The 19,050-nt window shown below is 48.1% G+C and overlaps 1 protein-coding gene across 4 annotated transcripts in view; it reads right to left on the bottom strand.

Annotated features, from left to right (window-relative positions):
- Nucleotides 1-7,555: 7,555 nt before the first annotated feature.
- Nucleotides 7,556-19,050, bottom strand: part of GDPD5 (glycerophosphodiester phosphodiesterase domain containing 5) — a 76,334-nt gene continuing 64,839 nt past the window's right edge. For 2 of the 4 annotated variants that reach the window (XM_081327838.1, XM_081327835.1), the window contains 2 exons: nucleotides 12,954-13,066; nucleotides 7,556-8,143 (listed from right to left, as the gene is read on the bottom strand). In XM_081327838.1, the coding sequence (XP_081183964.1) occupies nucleotides 8,028-8,143; nucleotides 12,954-13,066 (229 nt within the window). In that variant the 3' untranslated portion in view covers nucleotides 7,556-8,027. Of the gene's footprint in view, nucleotides 8,144-9,909; nucleotides 9,969-12,946; nucleotides 13,067-19,050 lie in introns of all 4 variants that reach the window. The other 2 variants (XM_081327837.1, XM_081327836.1) reach the window with 2 other exon arrangements.

The raw sequence follows: 19,050 nt of genomic DNA, 5'->3' as shown, positions 1-19,050 counted from the left end.
ATATTAAAATGTGCATCCCTTTCCATTTTTTTTTTTTTACGCTGGCTGGCTGATTCGATTTGGAGCTTGTCCAGCAAGCACAAGTCAATCCCATCAGCTAAATATTATTGGGAGGAGTTGTTGATTTTTCCTAGTGGTCTCCCATCCCCATATGCACCTAATCAGGAGCTAAGTTAAATTGGGCTAGCCTGCTGTCATCTGCCGCGACGGTCCACATAAAAATATCCAAAAACAGATGGGGCACGCCGAGAACATGACGGTTTTGACGCTGGCTTCCTCTCCCTTTGCTTGAACTCACAGGAAACGGCGCCGGGTTCGAGTCCTCCCAGCCAAACGCCCCCCCCCAATGGAGAAAGCTGCAGAGACTCTTCCGACGTCCGCCCAGGAAAGCTTGAAGAAGGAGATCGGCAGCCTAAAAGAGAAAGTGGCAGCTCGCGAGGCCGAAAACCAGAAGATCCTGAAGGAAATAGAGAGCATCAAACAGGAGAACAAGACTTTGCAAGACAGGGTCGACTGCTTGACGACCATGGTGAAGGTCTTGGAAAAGGAAGAGGAAGAACTTCGGGAGCTGCTCCGAGAACGGGAAGACACCCGGGCTGACCTGGAGGCCCAAAACCAGACCTTGGCCCAGACTAACAAGGTCCTCCGCTCCGAAGTCCAGACGGTCTCCAACCAAATAGTCAGGTTTCAAGATTACAGAGCTAGCCAGGACCAGAATATGACGCGGATGAAGCAGGTGGTGGAACAAATTGTGGGCTACTTTAAACAGTTGGAAGGGATGATTGAAGCGGCCGAGCGGCGTTGCCAGGACCAAAAGGCGCAGTCGGCCGAGCTGAAGCAAGCGATGGATAAACTCCGGCAGATCTGCGACGTCCAGGAGAACGAGATCCTCTGCCTGCAGGAGCAGCTGGAGCCGTTCCCCTTGGACCTCTCGGAGACGGACCCCTGCTCGGAGGGTCCCTCCCTGCTCTTCGAGATGGTACAGGCCAAGCTGAAGCTGGACCCCCAAGCCGTGAGAGACACCCTCTTTTCCCTCTTATCCAGGGGAGCCTGGCTGCTGGCGGGTCTCCTTGTCGGCCTGGCCTTTTCCAAAGTGATGCTCTGCCTGATGGAGACTTGGTGCTCGAAGAGATGCTGACGTTGGATGACTTTCTCGGAGAGGCATGGGCATCTTGTCCCCTCGTTATCACGCCCAGGAAGATGAGACATTTGACGCCTTGTTTTGTTTTTTTTTGAAGCAAGAATCCTGGAGAAGAATGTAGAAAGCTAGCGACGGAAGAAAAAAAAAACGGCGCTCCTTTTCTGCCTGCGGGAATTGCGATGCATTTCTGTCATTCCAATAAAGAGTGTGCATGCAGGTATAGGAGGTACCCTGATCAATAGTAGCAACTGTAAGAAGGATGATGATGATAACTTTATTGTCACTTTGAATGTACACCAATCGGCATACATCAAAATGAAGTTTCGTTGCATACCGCTCTCAAAGGGTCACCAACCTCCGATATATACTCCTTGTTCGGGGCCCGCTCAAATTTCACATTGTCCATTTTAGTCTCTAGGGAGTGAACGATGGCACACAGGACAGATGGAAATGGGGCTCCATGTGGATTAGCCCTCAAATTCGCTTGTATTCTGACAACCTCGCCTTCTTTCCTTTTTCTGATCCTGACTCTTCCACCTTTTCCTTAAAGAGGCCTTGCTTCTTTTCGCCCCTGGAGCACGCTGCTGCCGCCGCCACCAACTCCTCCAAAAGCCTCTCTCTCTTCCTCTGGGCCTGCCGACAGCCTCATCCAGTTCCTTCGCCCCATAAGCTCCAGGTCCTCTCCTCCTCTGCCTCCTCTGGAAACAGCCCTGATTTGCAATACAATCCATCACTGGGCCAGCAGTCAGATCTTGCTGCTGGTAGAACAAATTCAAACAGCGCCGACAACTTTTAACGGTCTCACCAACAGTTCCAAAACAACTAGAAACTCGCCATGCCAGCAAAGAATGTCGGTCGTATGTCGTATGTTACCTTAGTTCCACCATGTTGCTCAAACACATTAAAATCTTCCTGATCATGTGGCCTATAGCCCTTACTATCCCTCCCAAAACTATTTGCTTGGGAGTCCTAGTGGACGATCCCTTAAAGAAGAGCCAGCCGTGTGTTGCAGCTGCCAAAAAAGCCAACACAGTACTAGGCTGCATTAACAGAGGGAGAGAATCAAGATCACGTGAAGTGTTGACACCACTTTGCAAGGCCTTAGTAAGGCCACCCTTGGAATCCTGCATCCATTTTTGGTCCCCACGATGTAAAAAAGATGTTGAGACTCTAGAAAGAGTGCAGAGAAGAGCAATAAAGAAGATTAGGCGGCCATTTAGTGACCAAAGATTTAGCTAATTAACAGAATAGCAGAGTCCAAAGTGACCTTGGAGGTCTTCTAGTCCAACCCCCAGCTTAAAACAGGAGACCCTATATATATTCTGGATAAATGGCTGTCCAGTCTCTTCTTAAAAGCCTCACGGCTTCTGGAGGCAGGTTGTTCCACTGGTTAATTGTTCTCACTGTCAGGAAATTCCTCCTTAGTTCCAGGTTGCTTCTCTCCTTGATGAGTTTCCATCCGTTGCTTCTTCTCCTGCCTTCAGGCGCTTTGGAGAATAGCTTGACTCCCTCTTCTTTGGGGCAGCCCCTGAGATACTGGAAGGCTGCTATCATGTCTCCCCTAGTCCTTCTTTTCATAATAATAATAAACCTTTATTGTCAAAGTACAACATGTGTACATTGAGAATAGCTGAGCCTCCCCCCGTGCTCTCTCCCCCCAACACACAGTGACAACAAACCCTCCATCCTACCACACCATGTGGACCAACTACAGCACACACCAGCCTCCCAAATCAATTCTGCATAAGTTCACAGAGATTATGTCCCATTTAAAAGCCTAACAGCCCACGGATAAAAGCTATTTTTCAGCCTGTTGGTACGGCTGGCTATATTCCTATATCTCCTACCGGATGGTAGGAGAGTAAAGAGATACCGTCCAGGGTGTGAGTCGTCCCTGAGAATCTTCCTCACTCTTCCAAGGCAACGAGTCCTGGCGAGGTCATCATTCGTTAGACTAGACATACCCAATTCCTGCAACCGTTCTTCAAATGTTTTAGCCTCAAACATAAACTCCAATACATGGATTTGCATACTATCAATCAACCAATCACAAGAGTTGGAAGGGACCTTGGAGGTCTTCTAGTCCAACCCCCTACTGGAGCAGGAGAACCTATACCATTTCAGACAAATAGTTGTCCAATCTCTTTTTAAAACCCTCCAGCGTTGGAGCACCCACAGCTTCTGGAGGCAAGTCGTTCCACGGGTTAATTGTTCTAACAGTCAGGAAATCCCTCCTTAGTTCCAGGTTGCTTCTCTCCTTGATGAGTTTCCATCCGTGGCTTCTTGTCCTGCCATCAGGGGCTTTGGAGAATACCTTGACTCCCTCTTCTTTGGGGCAGCCCCTGAGAGATTGGAACGCTTCCATCACATGGCCCCTGGTCCTTCTTCTCTCACCAGGCTTTTTAATAGCAGGCTGTCTTATTTTTCACCCTTAATGATTTTTCTGTCTTTATGCACAGCGGGACTAATTGTGTGTGTGTGTGTGTGTGTGTGTGTGTGTGAGAGAGAGAGAGAGAGAGAGAGAGAGAGACAGAGAGAGACAGAGAGAGACAGAGAGAGAGAGACAGAGACAGAGACACAGAGAGAGACATGAAACCACTTTTGCTGCAAAAGTGATATGAACCCGCCTGCTGGCACAGAGTCTCTTTGTGCAGAGGCTAAGAAACAAAAGATCCTGCTGGTGCTTTCTCCTTGCGTAGTATAAAAGACAGGAGGAATCAAGGAAGCTGGATCCATTATTAAAAGCACCAGCAACCCGATCAACCAACTACTAGACTTACGTCCATTTGCTTAGTGATCATTTGGAGCCCGGAAAAAGTGACAATCCTCACACTTGCCATCCTCCCAGTGGCCTTGTGGTCTCGTGATCAACATTCAGACCACCCCTATGCCAGTACTTATGACGGCTGAAGCATCCCAGGGTTACGGAGTCGCCATTTGCAATCTTCCCAGTTGGCTTCCAATGAGCAAAGTCAGAGGAGGGACCCAGATTTGCTTAACAACCATGGGCCAAAAAAAAAAAAAAGTTGTAAAATTGGATGCAACGCACTTAACAACTGTATGGCTAAGCCAGGGGTAGGCAGCTTTGGCTCTTTTATGACTCATGGACTTCAACTCCCAGAATTCCTCAGCCAGCATGGGGGAACTATGGCCCCTTCACGGCTTGTGGACTTCAACTCCCAGAATTCCTCAGCCAGCATGGGGGAACTATGGCCCCTTCACGGCTTGTGGACTTCAACTCCCAGAATTCCTCAGCCAGCATGGGGGAACTATGGCCCCTTCATGGCTTGTGGACTTCAACTCCCAGAATTCCTGAGCCAGCATGGGGAAACTTTGGCCCCTTTATGACTCACGGACTTCAACTCCCAAAATTCCTAAGCCAGTGTGGGGGAACTATGGCCCCTTCGTGACTTGTGGACTTCAACTCCCAGAATTAGGGCATAATTAACACAGGGCAACTGTGAGAAATCTTAGGGAGAGCTAAGGAATATGAAAGCATGTACAGAGTAGCTCAAGAGCACCCCGAGGAATTCACAAAATGAAATCTCCCCAAATCAAATTCTCAATCTGTTAAAACAATGACAACAACAATAACATTATTAGGATACCAGTGGAGATTATGTATTCTATGTGCAGGGTTTTTTATCTTCTTAACTGGGGAGAATAGGATTGGTGTGATTGGCTTCTAAGGGCAGGCACAAGTGGTTAGTTCTAGTTGTGTTGTCCCAGATGGTTTTACTGAATGCAGAAGTTGATTTTAGATAGTCCTTCCCAAATGTTGGCTTTTTCATTCTGAACAGTGAAGGAAAAATAAAAAAGGCGAACCCGTTATCTATGAAAAATCAGTTGGTCGGGCCAATATTGCCAATGATCTCTTTACGTTTTTTTTTTTAGCTACAGAATAATTTATCTTCTTGCGGGCATTGCAAGAAGAAAGGAGAAGATAAGATAAGTTGGTTATATTTTTTTCAAATTAGCCTCAGGGTGGGAACAGTGTATTTGGATAAGCTTCAGAGGAAGACGTTCTATACAGAGATGGCTGAACAACCAGAAAAGCCACCATTTAAGTACAATATACATAAGTAGAGTATCACAGTGACTGTGGTGGGAATGGATATCTTCTCCATTTCTGCACAATGCAGTTAGGCCAACAATACAACTAATAGATTCAGGCCTCAGTCTGCCCCTCCCCCCCCTTTCATCCAAGTCGATTCTTCTTTTAAAATGGAGATGTAGCTGAAAATTTGCCCTTTATTTCTTCTTCTTCTTCGGCTATGCCACCTAATCTAACATTCTGAACGTTTTCCTGGAGACCAACATGGTCAAACAAGGATCATAGTGGATTGGAGCTATCTTCGTCCCGATTTGGCTCGTTCTCCAAGCGTTCAACTCGGGCAAAACTTCCTGTTTGCATTTCCAACTTCCTTGTCCTCTCCCCCTCAGTCCCACAACTTTGTAAATAATCTGTCAACACATTTGGTCCTTGGAACTCTGTATGTATTGGTAGAGCTGGCTCAGGAATTCTGGGAGTTGAAGTCCACCAGTCATAAAAGTGCCAAGGTTGCCTACCCCTGTGTAGCCAAACCATCCCAGAAACCAGTTGCCTTATCTCAGCTGCTATTCCTACCCAACCGGGTGGCCTCTTTGACTAGAGTTGGTCCTTGCTTTACAACCATTTGTTTAGTGACCCAAATTGCAACAGCGCTAAAACAAGTGAGTTAGGACCGTTTTTTTCACACTTACGACTGTTGCAGCATCCCCTGTGCTCACGTGATTGAAATTTGGGTGCTTGGCCACCGACACGTATTTACGACGTCTTGCGGCATGCCAGGGTCACATGATCACCGCTGGCAACTCTTCCCAGCCGGCTTCCGACAAGCAAAATGTCAACACTGCTAACATCGGATGTTTTCGCTTTGACCACAGATGGAGATGCAAGCATTTTCTTCTTATGTTTTAATCTTAGAGTTAAATGATGCTGGGTGGGAGGAAGGTGCATGAGAGTTTAGCTAGACATAACAAGGCTGAACCTAGTATGGGAACCAAGGTTATTGAAATAAGAGATGATAAGAATTGGCGGGCTGGACAGTTGGAGGGGAAACCCTCGCTTCAAACTAATTGGGGAATGTGATTTATGACTGCTAATTGGAGGAGGGAATTGTGCTTTGATACTATGTGCCCAGGGGAAGGGAACCCAGTTTTTGGCTTCGATTGTGTTAGTGCCGATGCTATGCTACTCAAATAAAGACTCCTTAGGTAAACAATGCCTCGAAGTTCTCTGAAGAGTTCCATCAGTCGGAACCACGACACAAAAAGTCAATGGGGGAAGCTAGATTTGCTTAACGACCGGAGGATTCGCTGAACAACTGCAGCGGTTCGCTTAAAGACGGCAACCGAGAAGCTCGTAAAATGGGTCAGACTCACTTTTAAGATCTGCCTTTTCCTTAGCACAGGAGATTTGGGACTCGTAAGCCGACAAATTGCTGAATTAACCCATTTTCTTGGCCCAAGCAATTACTTCTGAACCACAGAGAATCTCAAATATATTGGCTAACATGAGATGCTAAAATGCACACACACACACACACACACACAAATTAATTAATCTTAAAACAAGCCAACTTGATCTGTGGAAAAGCCGTTGCCAGGTTTGCAACTAAACCGACTCAGCCTGTTGTCCGAACAGTGTCTGGGGCTGCATCCAAGCCCTAACGTGGTTTGTTTAATTGATGCAAGCCTATTATTATTATTACATGAATTCTGCCACTGCAGTTTTTAAAAGTAGGATTTATGTCTTCATTAAAGGGCACGGTTTGATTCCGGGAACGTTAGCAAAAATAAATTAAGGCTTAGCATCCGTGCAACAGACTACTGCTCTGGAAAATATCCTGAAATGTTTATCTTATCCAGACCCTAGTAGGCGGTTGCCTAGGAAACAGCAAAAACTTTTCCCCTTTAATTTTCGACATTATTCAGCAGGCCTCTTTGGCTGGCATGCCTCGGTTTAGAATTTGTTCCTCACTGCGGCGATGCTTCCAATTGGGACAGAGGGGGCACAAAAGGGGAATCGTGTGACCCCGGGACTGTCGTAAGTACCAGCCAGTTGCCAAGCCTCTGGATTTTGATCACCTGACCCCAGGGACGCTGCGACCGTTGCCAGTGTGAAAACTGCCCGTTAAGTCCCTTTTTTTTTTCCCAGCGCCGCTGTTAACTTTGAACGGTCCACTAAACGAATGGCTGCGAGAGCTGAAACTGTCCCAATCGTTTGCAGCCTCCCACCGGGGTGTCTTCTCCTGCAGTTTATTTTATTTATTTTATTTATTTATTTTATTATATTTGTATTTGTTTGCCGCTGACGCAGTTGCCGCCCTCCCCGAAGTATTCAAAAATGAAGACACCGCACAAGGGTTTCACAACATACATCTTTAAATAAAGTCAGCTAACAATCGCTGTCCCAAAGAAAGGAATCGAGACATCGGTGGGGTGGGGTGGGGTGGAGGTGGGGGGTCACAGGGAGGTCCTTCCCTGCTGACCTGGCCAGCATCTCAGTTCATGGTCCAGCCAGGTGGTGGTGGGGGGGATGTCCCACCTGCCTCCGGCCTATGGGCCGGCAGGCAGGAAAAGGGTTCCCCCCCCCAAAAAAGGGAGAAAACTTTACAAAATAATTATAATTAATAATAATAAAGAAACCCAGCGCAGCTTCAGTTTCCAGAGAGGCTCCAGGCCGCCCTCACAAAGTTTGTTGCATCAGGAGTTTCGACAAAGGAGCACCGACTCGGCCGACTCTTCCTTGTTGTGCTAGTAAGGAAGCCCCGGGGAGAGTCATGGAGACACACACACACACACACCCCAGATCTTGCCCACCGCCCCCCCTCCCCTCCCTCCGTCAGTTAATACGCAGCTTCGCTTCCCGGTGGTCAATGGGGGTGACAACCTCGTTGGCGTAGCCGTTTTCCGAACACAAGGAGAATCCGTCCGTCGTCTCCATGCCGCTGTTGATTTCTGAAAAGGTGACAAAAGGGTTGCAGGAAGTAAAATCAAGAAGCGGGAAAGAATAATGAGACCGAAAATCAAGCCGGAGGAATCAAGTCCTCTGGCTTGGTGGAGCAGTGGGCTAATGCCTCCTTAAGTAACACCAGCTGCCTGCAATTAGTGCAGGTTCGAGTCCCACCAGGCTCAAGGTTGACTCAGCCTTCCATCCTTCCCAGGTAGGTAAAATGAGGACCCAGATTGTTGGGGGCAATTAAGCTGACTTTGTAATAATGCCGCTTGGGGGGTGTATGAAAGCCCTAATAAGAAGGCATATACATAGAATGAAGGCTACTGCTAAGCTTGTAAGCCGCCCTGAGTCTTCGGAGAAGGGCGGGATATAAATGGAATTAAAATAAATAAATAAATAAATAAGTCTGCTACTGGATAACGCCGGTCAGTGCTGGCTGTTCTGCGCCAACACCAGACAGAGCAAGGAGCGAAAACTTCAGACGGATTTTAAGTACAGGCAAGTCTTCAATTTAGAGGGAGGGAAGGAAGGGAGGGAGGGAGGGAGGAAGGAAGGAAGGAAGGAAGGAAGGGGTGGAAGGAAGGAAAAGAAAGGAAGGAAAAAAAGGAAGGAGGGAAGGGGAAGGAAAAGGAAAAGAAGGAAGCAGGAAGGGAGGGAGGGAAGGAAAAGGAAGTAAGGAAAAGAAAGAGAAAGGAAGGAAAGATGGAGGGAGGGAGGGAAGGATGGAAGGAAAAGAAAGAGAAAGGAAGGAAGGAAAAGGAAAAGAAAGAGAAAGGAAAGAAGCGGGAAGGGAGGGAGGGAATGAGGAAGGAAAAGAAAGAGAAAGGAAGGAAGGAAAAGGAAAAGAAAGAAAGGAAAGAAGCAGGAAGGGAGGGAGGGAAGGAAAAGGAAGGAAGGAAAAGAAAGAGATAGGAAGGAAGGAGGGAGGGAGGGAAGGAAAAGGAAGTAAGGAAAAGAAAGAGAAAGGAAGGAAGGAGAGAGGGAAGGAAAAGGAAGGAAGGAAAGAAGGAAGGAAAAGAGGAAGGCATGAAGAAAGGAAGGAAGGAAAAGAGAGAAATGAAAAAGGGAGGGAGGGAGGGAAGGAAGGAGAGGAGAGGAGAGGGGAGAGGAGAGGAGAGGAGAGGAGGGGGAGAGGGAGGGACAGGGAGGGGGGGAAAGGAAGCAGAGGAAGGGGAGGAGATGGAAGGGAAGGGAGAAGAAGGGGAGAAGGAGGAAGAGAGAGGGGGGGCAGGCTGCCATTTCAAAGTCCCAAGAGGGCAGCCCCTCTCAAGGACAACCTGGCAGAAGCCGGTTAAAAGCCCAAAGGCTGGTTTGAGTGCCCATCCCCCCTCCCCCTCCCCCCGTCATCCCAGCCCCTTGATCAGGAACGAAAGGGCTTTCTCTCCAGGCACAAGGCTTCCCTTCCGACATGCATGCAAACGTGGCTGCAGGAATCCCTCGAAGATCCGCCCAGCCATTTTTGCTCCTGCCTTTCCCAAAAAAGGGAGGCTGGGATGAAGAAGAGCGAAGGGGATGGCCGGCTGGGCTCCAGTCTTGAGATCAAAGGGGCAGCCCCGGAACCAACCAGGGGAAGGAGCCCGGAGGAGGAGGAGGAGGAGGAGGAGGAGGAGGAGGAGGAGGAGGAGGAGGAAGAGGAGGAGGAGGAACGCCGCCGTAAGGTTAGTGCCAACTTCCCCCAAGGGATAAAGCAAGCCAGAAAGCCCCTGGCACCTTCTTGCTGCCCGCCACCACCGTGGGGTTAATGCCAGCCTTTGAAAGCCACACTTACGCTCCAGGCTGAAGGAAACCCCCAGGTCTGGGAGCCTGGCGCCCTCTAGAGGCTAGAACCTGCAAGACATCGTTCAAAACACAATTTGGCTGATCAAGGAGAAGCTCTGTAGCTCCGGGGTTGAAAGGACGGAGGGGGGTGGTGTCCCGGGTGGGCTCTGAGCTTGCTTCTTTTCTTGCGGACGTTTCGTTACCCTAACTCAGGGCTAGGCAACCTTGCCTCTTTTATGACTCGTGGACTTCAACTCCCAGAATTCCTCAGCCAGCATGGGGGAACTATGGCCCTTTCATGACTTGCGGACTTCAACTCCCAGAATTCCTCAGCCAGCATGGGGGAACTATGGCCCTTTCATGACTTGCGGACTTCAACTCCCAGAATTCCTGAGCCAGCATGGGGGAACTATGACTCCTTCATGACTTGCGGACTTCAACTTCCAGAATTCCTGAGCCAGCATGGGGGAACTATGGCCTCTTCATGACTTGGGGACTTCAACTCCCAGAATTCCTGAGCCAGCATGGGGGGAACTATGGCCCTTTCATGACTTGCGGACTTCAACTCCCAGAATTCCTCAGCCAGCATGGGGGAACTATGGCTCCTTCATGACTTGTGGACTTCAACTCCCAGAATTCCTCAGCCAGCATGGGGGAACTATGGCTCCTTCCTGACTTGTGGACTTCAACTCCCAGAATTCCTGAGCCAGCATGGGGGAACTATGGCCTCTTCATGACTTGCAGACTTCAACTCCCAGAATTCCTCAGCCAGCATGGTTCAGCTTGGAAACTTCTCCCTTCTCCTCAGCATGGCTGGCTCAGGAATTCTGGGAGTTGAAGTCCACGAGTCATAAAAGAGCCAAGGTTGCCTAGCCCTGCCTTAACTAGAACATACTGTATCATCAGGGCTAGTAGCTACTAGCAGAACTAGTTTGGGTAACGAAACGTTTGCAAGAAAAACCGTCAAGCTTTTAAAAGCACCAAGGACCCCCCACAATTTGGCTGTTTCTCACCTCCTGGAGGGAAAGTTTCTTTTCCTTTTTCCTTTTTTTTTTTGTTTTTTGAGAAAACACAACACCCAGGATTGGAACACAGCGCCCTGCAAAGAACTGACAGGGCTGTCGTTCTGAACTACGTCGAGAGGATTTTGCTTTTTTTGCTTTGTTTTTATCGACTGAGGAAATCTTTCTTTTAACCCACTGTCTTGTACAAGCTTTCTGCCGGTGGAAGAAGCTGCCACCTGAGCTGGTGAGTTCTAGACCGGGGTGGCGGTTTTCCAGCTGAGGCGGGAGGGTCATCTGATAGCATGTTCTCTAGTGGGTTCCACCCTGAACAGTGGGCTGGACTAGATAACCTCTTAGACCCTCTCTTCCAATCCACAGCTGTGATCTACAGCTAACTAGAAATGGAAGACAGTTAGAGCCCAAGTCTGCTGGGGACTGGGAGGCTGAACTGGATTTTTCTCCCTCAGAAATCTGTATTAAGAAGGGTCCCCAGAGGCCATCTAGTCCAACCCCCTGCCCAATACAGGAATCCGAATCAAAGGATCCAAACAGGCTACTTTAAGAAGAGACTAGAGAGCCACTTGTCTGAAATGGTATAGGCTCTCCTGCTTAAGCAGGGGGCTGGACTAGAAGACCTCCAAGGTCCCTTCCAGCTCTATTCTATTCTATTCTATTCTGTTCTGTTCTGTTCTGTTCTATTTTCTATTCTTTTATTCTATCCTGTAATTCTATTCTATTGTATTCTCTATTCTATTCTATTCTCTATTCTATTCTATTCCCTATTCTACTCTATTCTATTCCTATATTCTATTCTTATTCTATTCTTTTCTATATTTCTATTCTATTCTATTCTATTTTTATTCCATCCTGTAATTCTATTCTATTCTATTCTCTATTCTACTCTGTTCTATTCCTATATTCTATTCTTATTCTTATTTTCTTTTCTATTCTATTCTGTATTTCTATTCTATTCTATTCCTTATTTCTATTCTATTCTATTTTTATTCCATCTTGTAATTCTATTCTATTCCTATATTCTATTCTTATTCTATTCTTATTCTTATTTTCTTTTCTTTTTTTTCTTTTTTTCCTATTCTATTGTATTCTATTGTATTCTATTCCATTCCATTCCATTCCATTCCATTCCATTCCATTCCATTCCATTCCATTCCATTCCATTCCATTCCATTCTATTCTATTCTATTCTATTCTATTCTATTCTATTCTATTCTATTCTATTCTATTCTATATTTTCTATTCTATTCTATTCTATATTTCCTATTCTCTTCTCTTCTCAACACAGATAAGCTCACCTTCTCTTTGGCTCATTTCTTTATGAAATTATATACTGTGCATTTTTAACAAGCAATTAAATTCAACCTACTGTTAGAAAGCTTGTGGTTTGGTTTTTTTCCTTAACACTCCTTTTGAATTTCCCCAAACGTAGCATGCCAAAGCTGAAACCAACCCTTGCTTTTTCTGCCAGCCATCCATCCCCTTCCTCCCTTCGTTTATAAAAACAAATTACAGGTAGTCCTCGACTTACGACCACAATCGTATGTCTAGAAAAACTGTCGTTAAGTGATGCCGTTGTTAAGGGAGACAAGACTCGCAATCTTCCCTACTGGCTTCCCCACTGATTTCACTTGTTCGGAAGCCGGCTGGGAAAGTCAGAAGTGGAGATTGTGTGACACACACACACACACACACACACACACACACACACACACCACCAGAAGCTCCGACTCTCGTATAGAATTGATGGCTGCCAAATTGTGTCCGAATCACAAGCCTGTTTCTTTCAGGGACACTGTGGTCGTCGTTAAGTGCGAGGACCGGATGTAAGACTAGCTTTTTTCCAGGACTGTCGTAACTGAACAGTCGCTAAGCGGATGGCCGTTAAGTGAGGACCACCTGTAATTTTAATAAAAAGCACACCTGTCACGCAAGCCAATCGCTGAATCTGACAGGTAAACCTGCAGGCAGGGTAATCGTCAATACCACAATCCGATTGCAAGTCAGCTTGCGTTTAAGTGTCCTCACCTCTTACCTGAAAATATGAGTTTTTCCTTCATGATGTTGACATCCCGGCTGGACTGCCGGACGGCAGCACTCAGCATGATCTGCTCCGGGTTGTAGGTGCGAATGCTACCGAAGCGCCACCTGGGACAGAAGTGGAAAAAGGGAAAGATTCTCGTTTGAAGGGAGCTTCCACTGGATCGGGGATGGCAACCCACCGCACCCGTGCCAAAAACCCTGGGTCTTTTTCGCGCACATATCACACCACTGCAACGGCCATCTTGACTTTTTTTTGGGGGGGGGGGGACCCTTTGCGAAGTTTGCTCTCCGCCCTCTCTCAGTTTGCAAGCCTTGTTTCTCAGCCCCTCCGATCTGCAGCCCCCTTGCAAGGAAGGAGCGGAGATTTTGAAGCCGGGACCGATTTACAAGCTAGAAAAATAACGCCTCCTCCGGAAATGCCTGGAGAGGCATGCATGGAAATGAAATGGTGCCAAGCTGCACATCCGCTCCTCCATCTTTTCTCCATTTTGGCAGCGTGATTCAGGGGAACTGCCGTAGCCCCCTTTATCTAGGGGCACAGAAATCCACTTCTGGTGCACTTTGTTTTAGAACAGGGGATTCCAAACTTGGCCACTTAAAAGATTTGTGGACTTCAACTCCCAGAATTCCCCCAGTCTCCAAACGTGGCCACTTTAAGACTCGTGGAATTCAAATCCCAGAATCCCTTAGTCTTCAAACGGCCACTTTAAGTCTTGTGGACTTCAACTCCCAGAATTCCCCCAGTCTCCAAACTCAGCCACTTTAAGACTTGTGGACTTCAACTCCCAGAATTCCCCCAGAGTGCAAACTTGGCCACTTTTAAGACTCGTGGACTTCAACTCCCAGAATCCCCTAGTCTTCAACCGGCCACTTTAAGACTCGTGGACTTCAAATCCCAGAATTCCCCCCGTCTCCAAACTTTGCCACTTTAAGAATTGTGGACTTCAACTCCCAGAATTCCCTCAGTCTCCAAACTTTGCCACTTTAAGACTCGTGGACTTCAACTCCCAGAATTCCCCCAGTCTCCAAACTTGGCCACTTTAATATTTGTGGACCTCAATTCCCAGAATCCCCAGCCTTTTGCCATTGTTCCAAAGAAGGGCCTTGCTTGGAAAATCAGACACGGGCGGAGTGAGATGGGGACATGCTGTCTCCAACCCTTCTGTCACTCATTGCTCTGGTAGAGGGGGTCCCAGGCAGCCCCCCACCTCAATTTAAACAAAGCTAATTGGAAGGACTTTCTAATTCCTGAGAGGAGAGGAATATTCCCTGCAGGGCCTTGTCTGTGATGGCCCCCATCTCTGAATGCACTGCCTATAGGCCAGTGTTTCTCAACCTCAGCAGCTGTAAACGGAGTGAAGGATTCTGGGAGTTGAAGTCCACCCATCTTAAAGTTGCAGGGGTTGAAAAATGCTCCTTTTAGGCTCTGCCTGTTGTTTCTTGGGCGGACTGATGGAACTGGATCTCGAGATTACTCTTGGTGGTGCTACTACAGTTGCTACTGTTGCTGCTACTACTACTACTGCCTTTAAAATGTACTTGGGCTTGGGCTGGGTTAGCAACTATGGATTGGGATGCATTCCTTGGCAGCTGTGTGGGGTTTAATTGTTGCGTCTGTGGTTGGAATTGTTTTTCATTAAATGGTATTTGGATATTGTTCATGGCTGAGAGTCACTTGCTGAGGTGGGTGCCTATGCAAATGGATTAAATAATTAAGGAAATAAATAAAATAGAAATGGCATGACTGATAACACTACAGCTGGTGCTATTACTAATACCTTATAAATGCTGCTATTCCCATTACCGTGCCTGTTAGTACTAATCTTTGTTGCTTTATAGAATGAAATAGGCAGCATATAAATTTAATAAATAAATAATCATAATTTGGTAAATGCTAGTCCCGACTTAGGCATGAAAGCCAAGTGGTTGACTTTGGGACAATCACCAGGAGACGGTGAGTTCTAGTCCCGCCTTAGGCATGAAAGCCGACTGGGTGACTTTGGGCCAATCACCAGGAGACGGCGAGTTCTAGTCCCGCCTTAGGCATGAAAGCCGACTGGGTGACTTTGGGCCAATCACCAGGAGACGGCGAGTTCTAGTCCCGCCTTAGGCATGAAAGCCGACTGGGTGACTTTGGGCCAATCACCAGGAGACGGTGAGTTCTAGTCCCGCATTAGTCATGAAAGCCAGTTGGGTGATTTTTGGGCCAATCACTGGGAGACGGTGACTTCTAGTCCCGCCTTAGGCATGAAAGCTAAGTGGGCAACTGGGCCAATCACCAGGAGACGGTGAGTTCTAGTCCTGCCTTAGGCCTGAAAGTCAAGTGGTTGACTTTGGGCCAATCACCAGGAGACAGTGAGTTCTAGTCCCGCCTTAGGCATGAAAGCCAGCTGGGTGACTTTGGGCCAGTCTTTCTCTCTCGGTCTAACCCACCTCACAGGGTCGTTGTTGAGGAAAAAAGGGAGGAGAAAGGGGTGTTAAGATGTGTTCACTGCCTCAAGCTACATATACAGTAATAAAGGCAGGATGAAAATCTATAAATAAGGTTAACATTATTATAACAGTACTGGCACCTCTAGCCCTGCCTTTCAAATGCTACTGTGATTAAAATATTGATTCTATATTAAGATTATTGATTCTATAAAACACCACTGCTCGGGCTAATAATATCCCGCTGTGATCAGGGCAACCATATTAACCACTGAAATAAAATAAATGTTTAAAATGCTTCAGGCTGGAAAAAACCTGGGTTCCAATCTCCCGAGCCTTGGAAAACTCCTGACAGCCACTATTTCCTGCCCGGCCTACCTCGCAAGATTGTAGTGGGAGGGAAAACTGGGGGGAGGAAGGAGGTCCCAAGTTCCGAAGAACGGGCAGGACGAAATAATGAATAAAAAGCCAGGGATCTCAGCTTTCCTTTTGATCCCCAGAGGTTTAAAGAATAAAGACAAATATTTACATCACAAAGACACCAAAAAAATAAAAATAAAAATAAAAACACGCATGCAGATCTGACGCAAAGCACGCAGATGCCACATATACACAAAAGAGGGACTTGCGGGAGATGCAATCACACAACACACAATCGGCTGGCCCCAGATCCGGATTTAAAGAGGAAGACGCGGTTTGCAGCGTGCAAGGCGCCCTGTAGGGCATCTGAGTCACCTGACTGCCTTCGCACAACGGCTTCCGAGCTATTGCTGGCGAGTTGCGGGGGGGGGGGTACATGCAGACGCACGCCCTCCCAAATATTCCCCGTTGCCTTCCAATCGGGATCCTTGCACCTTCCAGATAACACAGAGCGTTGTGTGCACCCATTTTGGTTACAATGAAAGAAATCCATTTCCCCCCCCCCACCTTCTACAGGTAGTCCTCGATTTACAACGGTCCGTTTAGTGAGCGTTCGAAGATGGTCGCGGTGTCCCGGGATCGCGTCGTCCCCTCTTTGTGACCTTCTGGACAAGCAAAGTCAGCGGGGAAGCCAGATTCCCTTAACAAGTGTAGTGAGAAAGGTCGCAAAAGGGGGCCAAGCTCCCTTAAACAACCGTCCCGCTTAGCGACAAGAACTTTGGGTCCAATTGTAAGTCGAGGACTACCTTTCCACCTAGGGCTCCCCTGGGGCCCCAAGCGAGCCCCAAGGTCCTATTAACTTGTGTATCAAAAGTTCAACAACAGAACATGGGGGGGGGGAAAGGACAGTTGTTTCACCAGGCAACTACCCCTAACCCTCTGGCAAGGACCCTGAAACCAGAGGGAATCCCCAGAGCAAGAACCGTGGTGTGTAAGTTATAAATCTCCCTGTTCTGTACCAGCCTGCTACCGGCCCTGCAGAAAAGGCAACCCCTTTACAAACGGCAAGAGGCTGGAATTACGTCTGCCAAATTTATTACTACAAAAACAAACAAGACACGAACCAAGATACAGGAGCTTTGAAACACTATCTGAGCGGTTGCTTTCAGCAAACCAGCCCTCCCCACACATTCCCTTTATAAAGAGTTCAGGGCGTGGCTTCTCTCTGCCTCCTTCCGAGAAGCCCCATAGCCTTCCTCTGTTTACTCCTACTTGACTGCCTCCTGCGTCGGGCGTCCTTGAACAGGGCCAGCTGTGGGTCATCTTCATCCACGCTGTCAGGCTCACACAGCTGGGTCTCCATGGTGACCAAGTGGGAGGGGCCTGCCTGAGGGCTATCATCAGCAAGATCTTCAACCCCCTCAGCAAGGTCTTCAACACCCCCCTCCTCCTCTGAGTCGTCCGACCCAACTGCCGAACCCACAGCTGACCCTGAATCACAACACTCCCTCCCCTCCTGATGTATGCCTGGATTGCGGGTTTTTTAAAAAAATTGCGCTTCCTCTGCGGGGAAGGAAACAAACCAACACACACACACACACACACACACACACACACACACACACACAAATGCAGTCCTTGCCTTCCGAACCCTGAGAGGGAGAGCTATTTTTTCCAGGCAGGGCAAGCCCTCCATGCCACTTAAAAGACCATCGCTGTAAAAGACAGTGTCAATGCCGGAGTCGGAGCCTGACTCTGCGGAGGAACATGAGCTGGAAGGGGAGCCTATGGAGGCGGAGGGAGAGGGGTCTGCGGCTTCAGAGGAACGTGGGGGAAGAGCAGGCCGAGGCAGGCCAGGGCCCTTCAGGATTGGGACAGGATGAACCAGAGAGACAAGAGTTCGGGCGATGAGCAAGGGCCACCCTCACCTGATGCTAGAGCAGGAGTAGGCAACCTTGGCTCTTTTATGACTCGTGGACTTCAACTCCCAGAATTCCTGAGCCAGCCATGCTGAGGGGAAAGGGAGAGGTTTCCAAGCTGAGCCATGCCGGCTCAGGAATTCTGGGAGTTGAAGTCCACGAGTCATGAAGGGGCCAAAGTTTCCCCCATGCTGCCTCAGGAATTCTGGGAGTTGAAGTCCACGAGTCATGAAGGGGCCAAAGTTTCCCCCATGCTGCCTCAGGAATTCTGGGAGTTGAAGTCCACGAGTCATGAAGGGGCCAAAGTTTCCCCCACGCTGGCTGAGGAATTCTGGGAGTTGAAGTTCCCCAAGTCATGAAGGGGCCATAGTTTCCCCCTTGCTGGCTGAGGAATTCTGGGAGTTGAAGTCCCCGAGTCATGAAGGGGCCATAGTTTCCTCATGCTGGCTCAGGAATTCTGGGAGTTGAAGTCCACGAGTCATGAAGGGGCCAAAGTTTCCCCCATGCTGCCTCAGGAATTCTGGGAGTTGAAGTCCACGAGTCATAAAAGAGGCTACTGCTAAGCTTGTAAGCCGCCCTGAGTCTTCGGAGAAGGGCGGGATATAAATGTAATTAAAATAAAATAAAAAATAAATGAAGGGGCAAAAGTTTCCCCCCTGCTGCCTCAGGAATTCTGGGAGTTGAAGTCCCCGAGTCATGAAGGGGCCAAAGTTTTCCCCATGCTGGCTGAGGAATTCTGGGAGTTGAAGTCCCCAAGTCATGAAGGGGCCATAGTTTCCTCATGCTGGCTCAGGAATTCTGGGAGTTGAAGTCCATGAGTCATAAAAGAGCCAAGGTTGCCTACCCCTGTCCTAGAGCACGGAGAGTGGAGAGAAGGAGGGAACAACTCAGGCAGGCTCAACTCCTCGGGAGGAGAGCGTCCCGCCCTTCTCCACAAGGCACACCTGGAGACTGAGATTTAAGGAGACCCTGTGGGGAGGGGCAATTTGTCGGGAACAAACCCTGAATCCCAGGAGGGTTGTGTGTTGTTGCTGACCTCTAGTTTGGAAACCTGGCAACCCTGACCATTGGACTGACTGACCACGTTGCTTGACGGTTTAAAAGAGCTCGGACTGCATTTTGGAGTCTCTCTTTTGAAAACCGCTCGAGGCAAGCCAGGAGTCAAACAGACTCCTGAAGTTTACGTTTGCTTCCTTGTTATCTCTGTGGCCTGGAGTACTTCCTTTGGCACATCAGCCTGCATCTGAACCTACTTTCAGCCAGAGTTGGCTGAAGGGGCGTGCGCATGTTTCTTTTGTTGGAGGCTTGCCAGGAAAAGTGGGAGGCTTTGGGGGAAATTGGGAGCGATAAAAGAACGGTTTGAATTGCCAGCTGACTGCA

This window comes from Vipera berus (genome assembly GCF_964194415.1).
Source record: "Vipera berus genome assembly, chromosome: 4".
Taxonomy (NCBI): Eukaryota; Metazoa; Chordata; class Lepidosauria; order Squamata; family Viperidae; genus Vipera; species Vipera berus.
The sequence above is the reverse complement of the archived record's forward strand: the minus strand, read 5'-3'. Positions and strand labels throughout refer to the sequence as shown.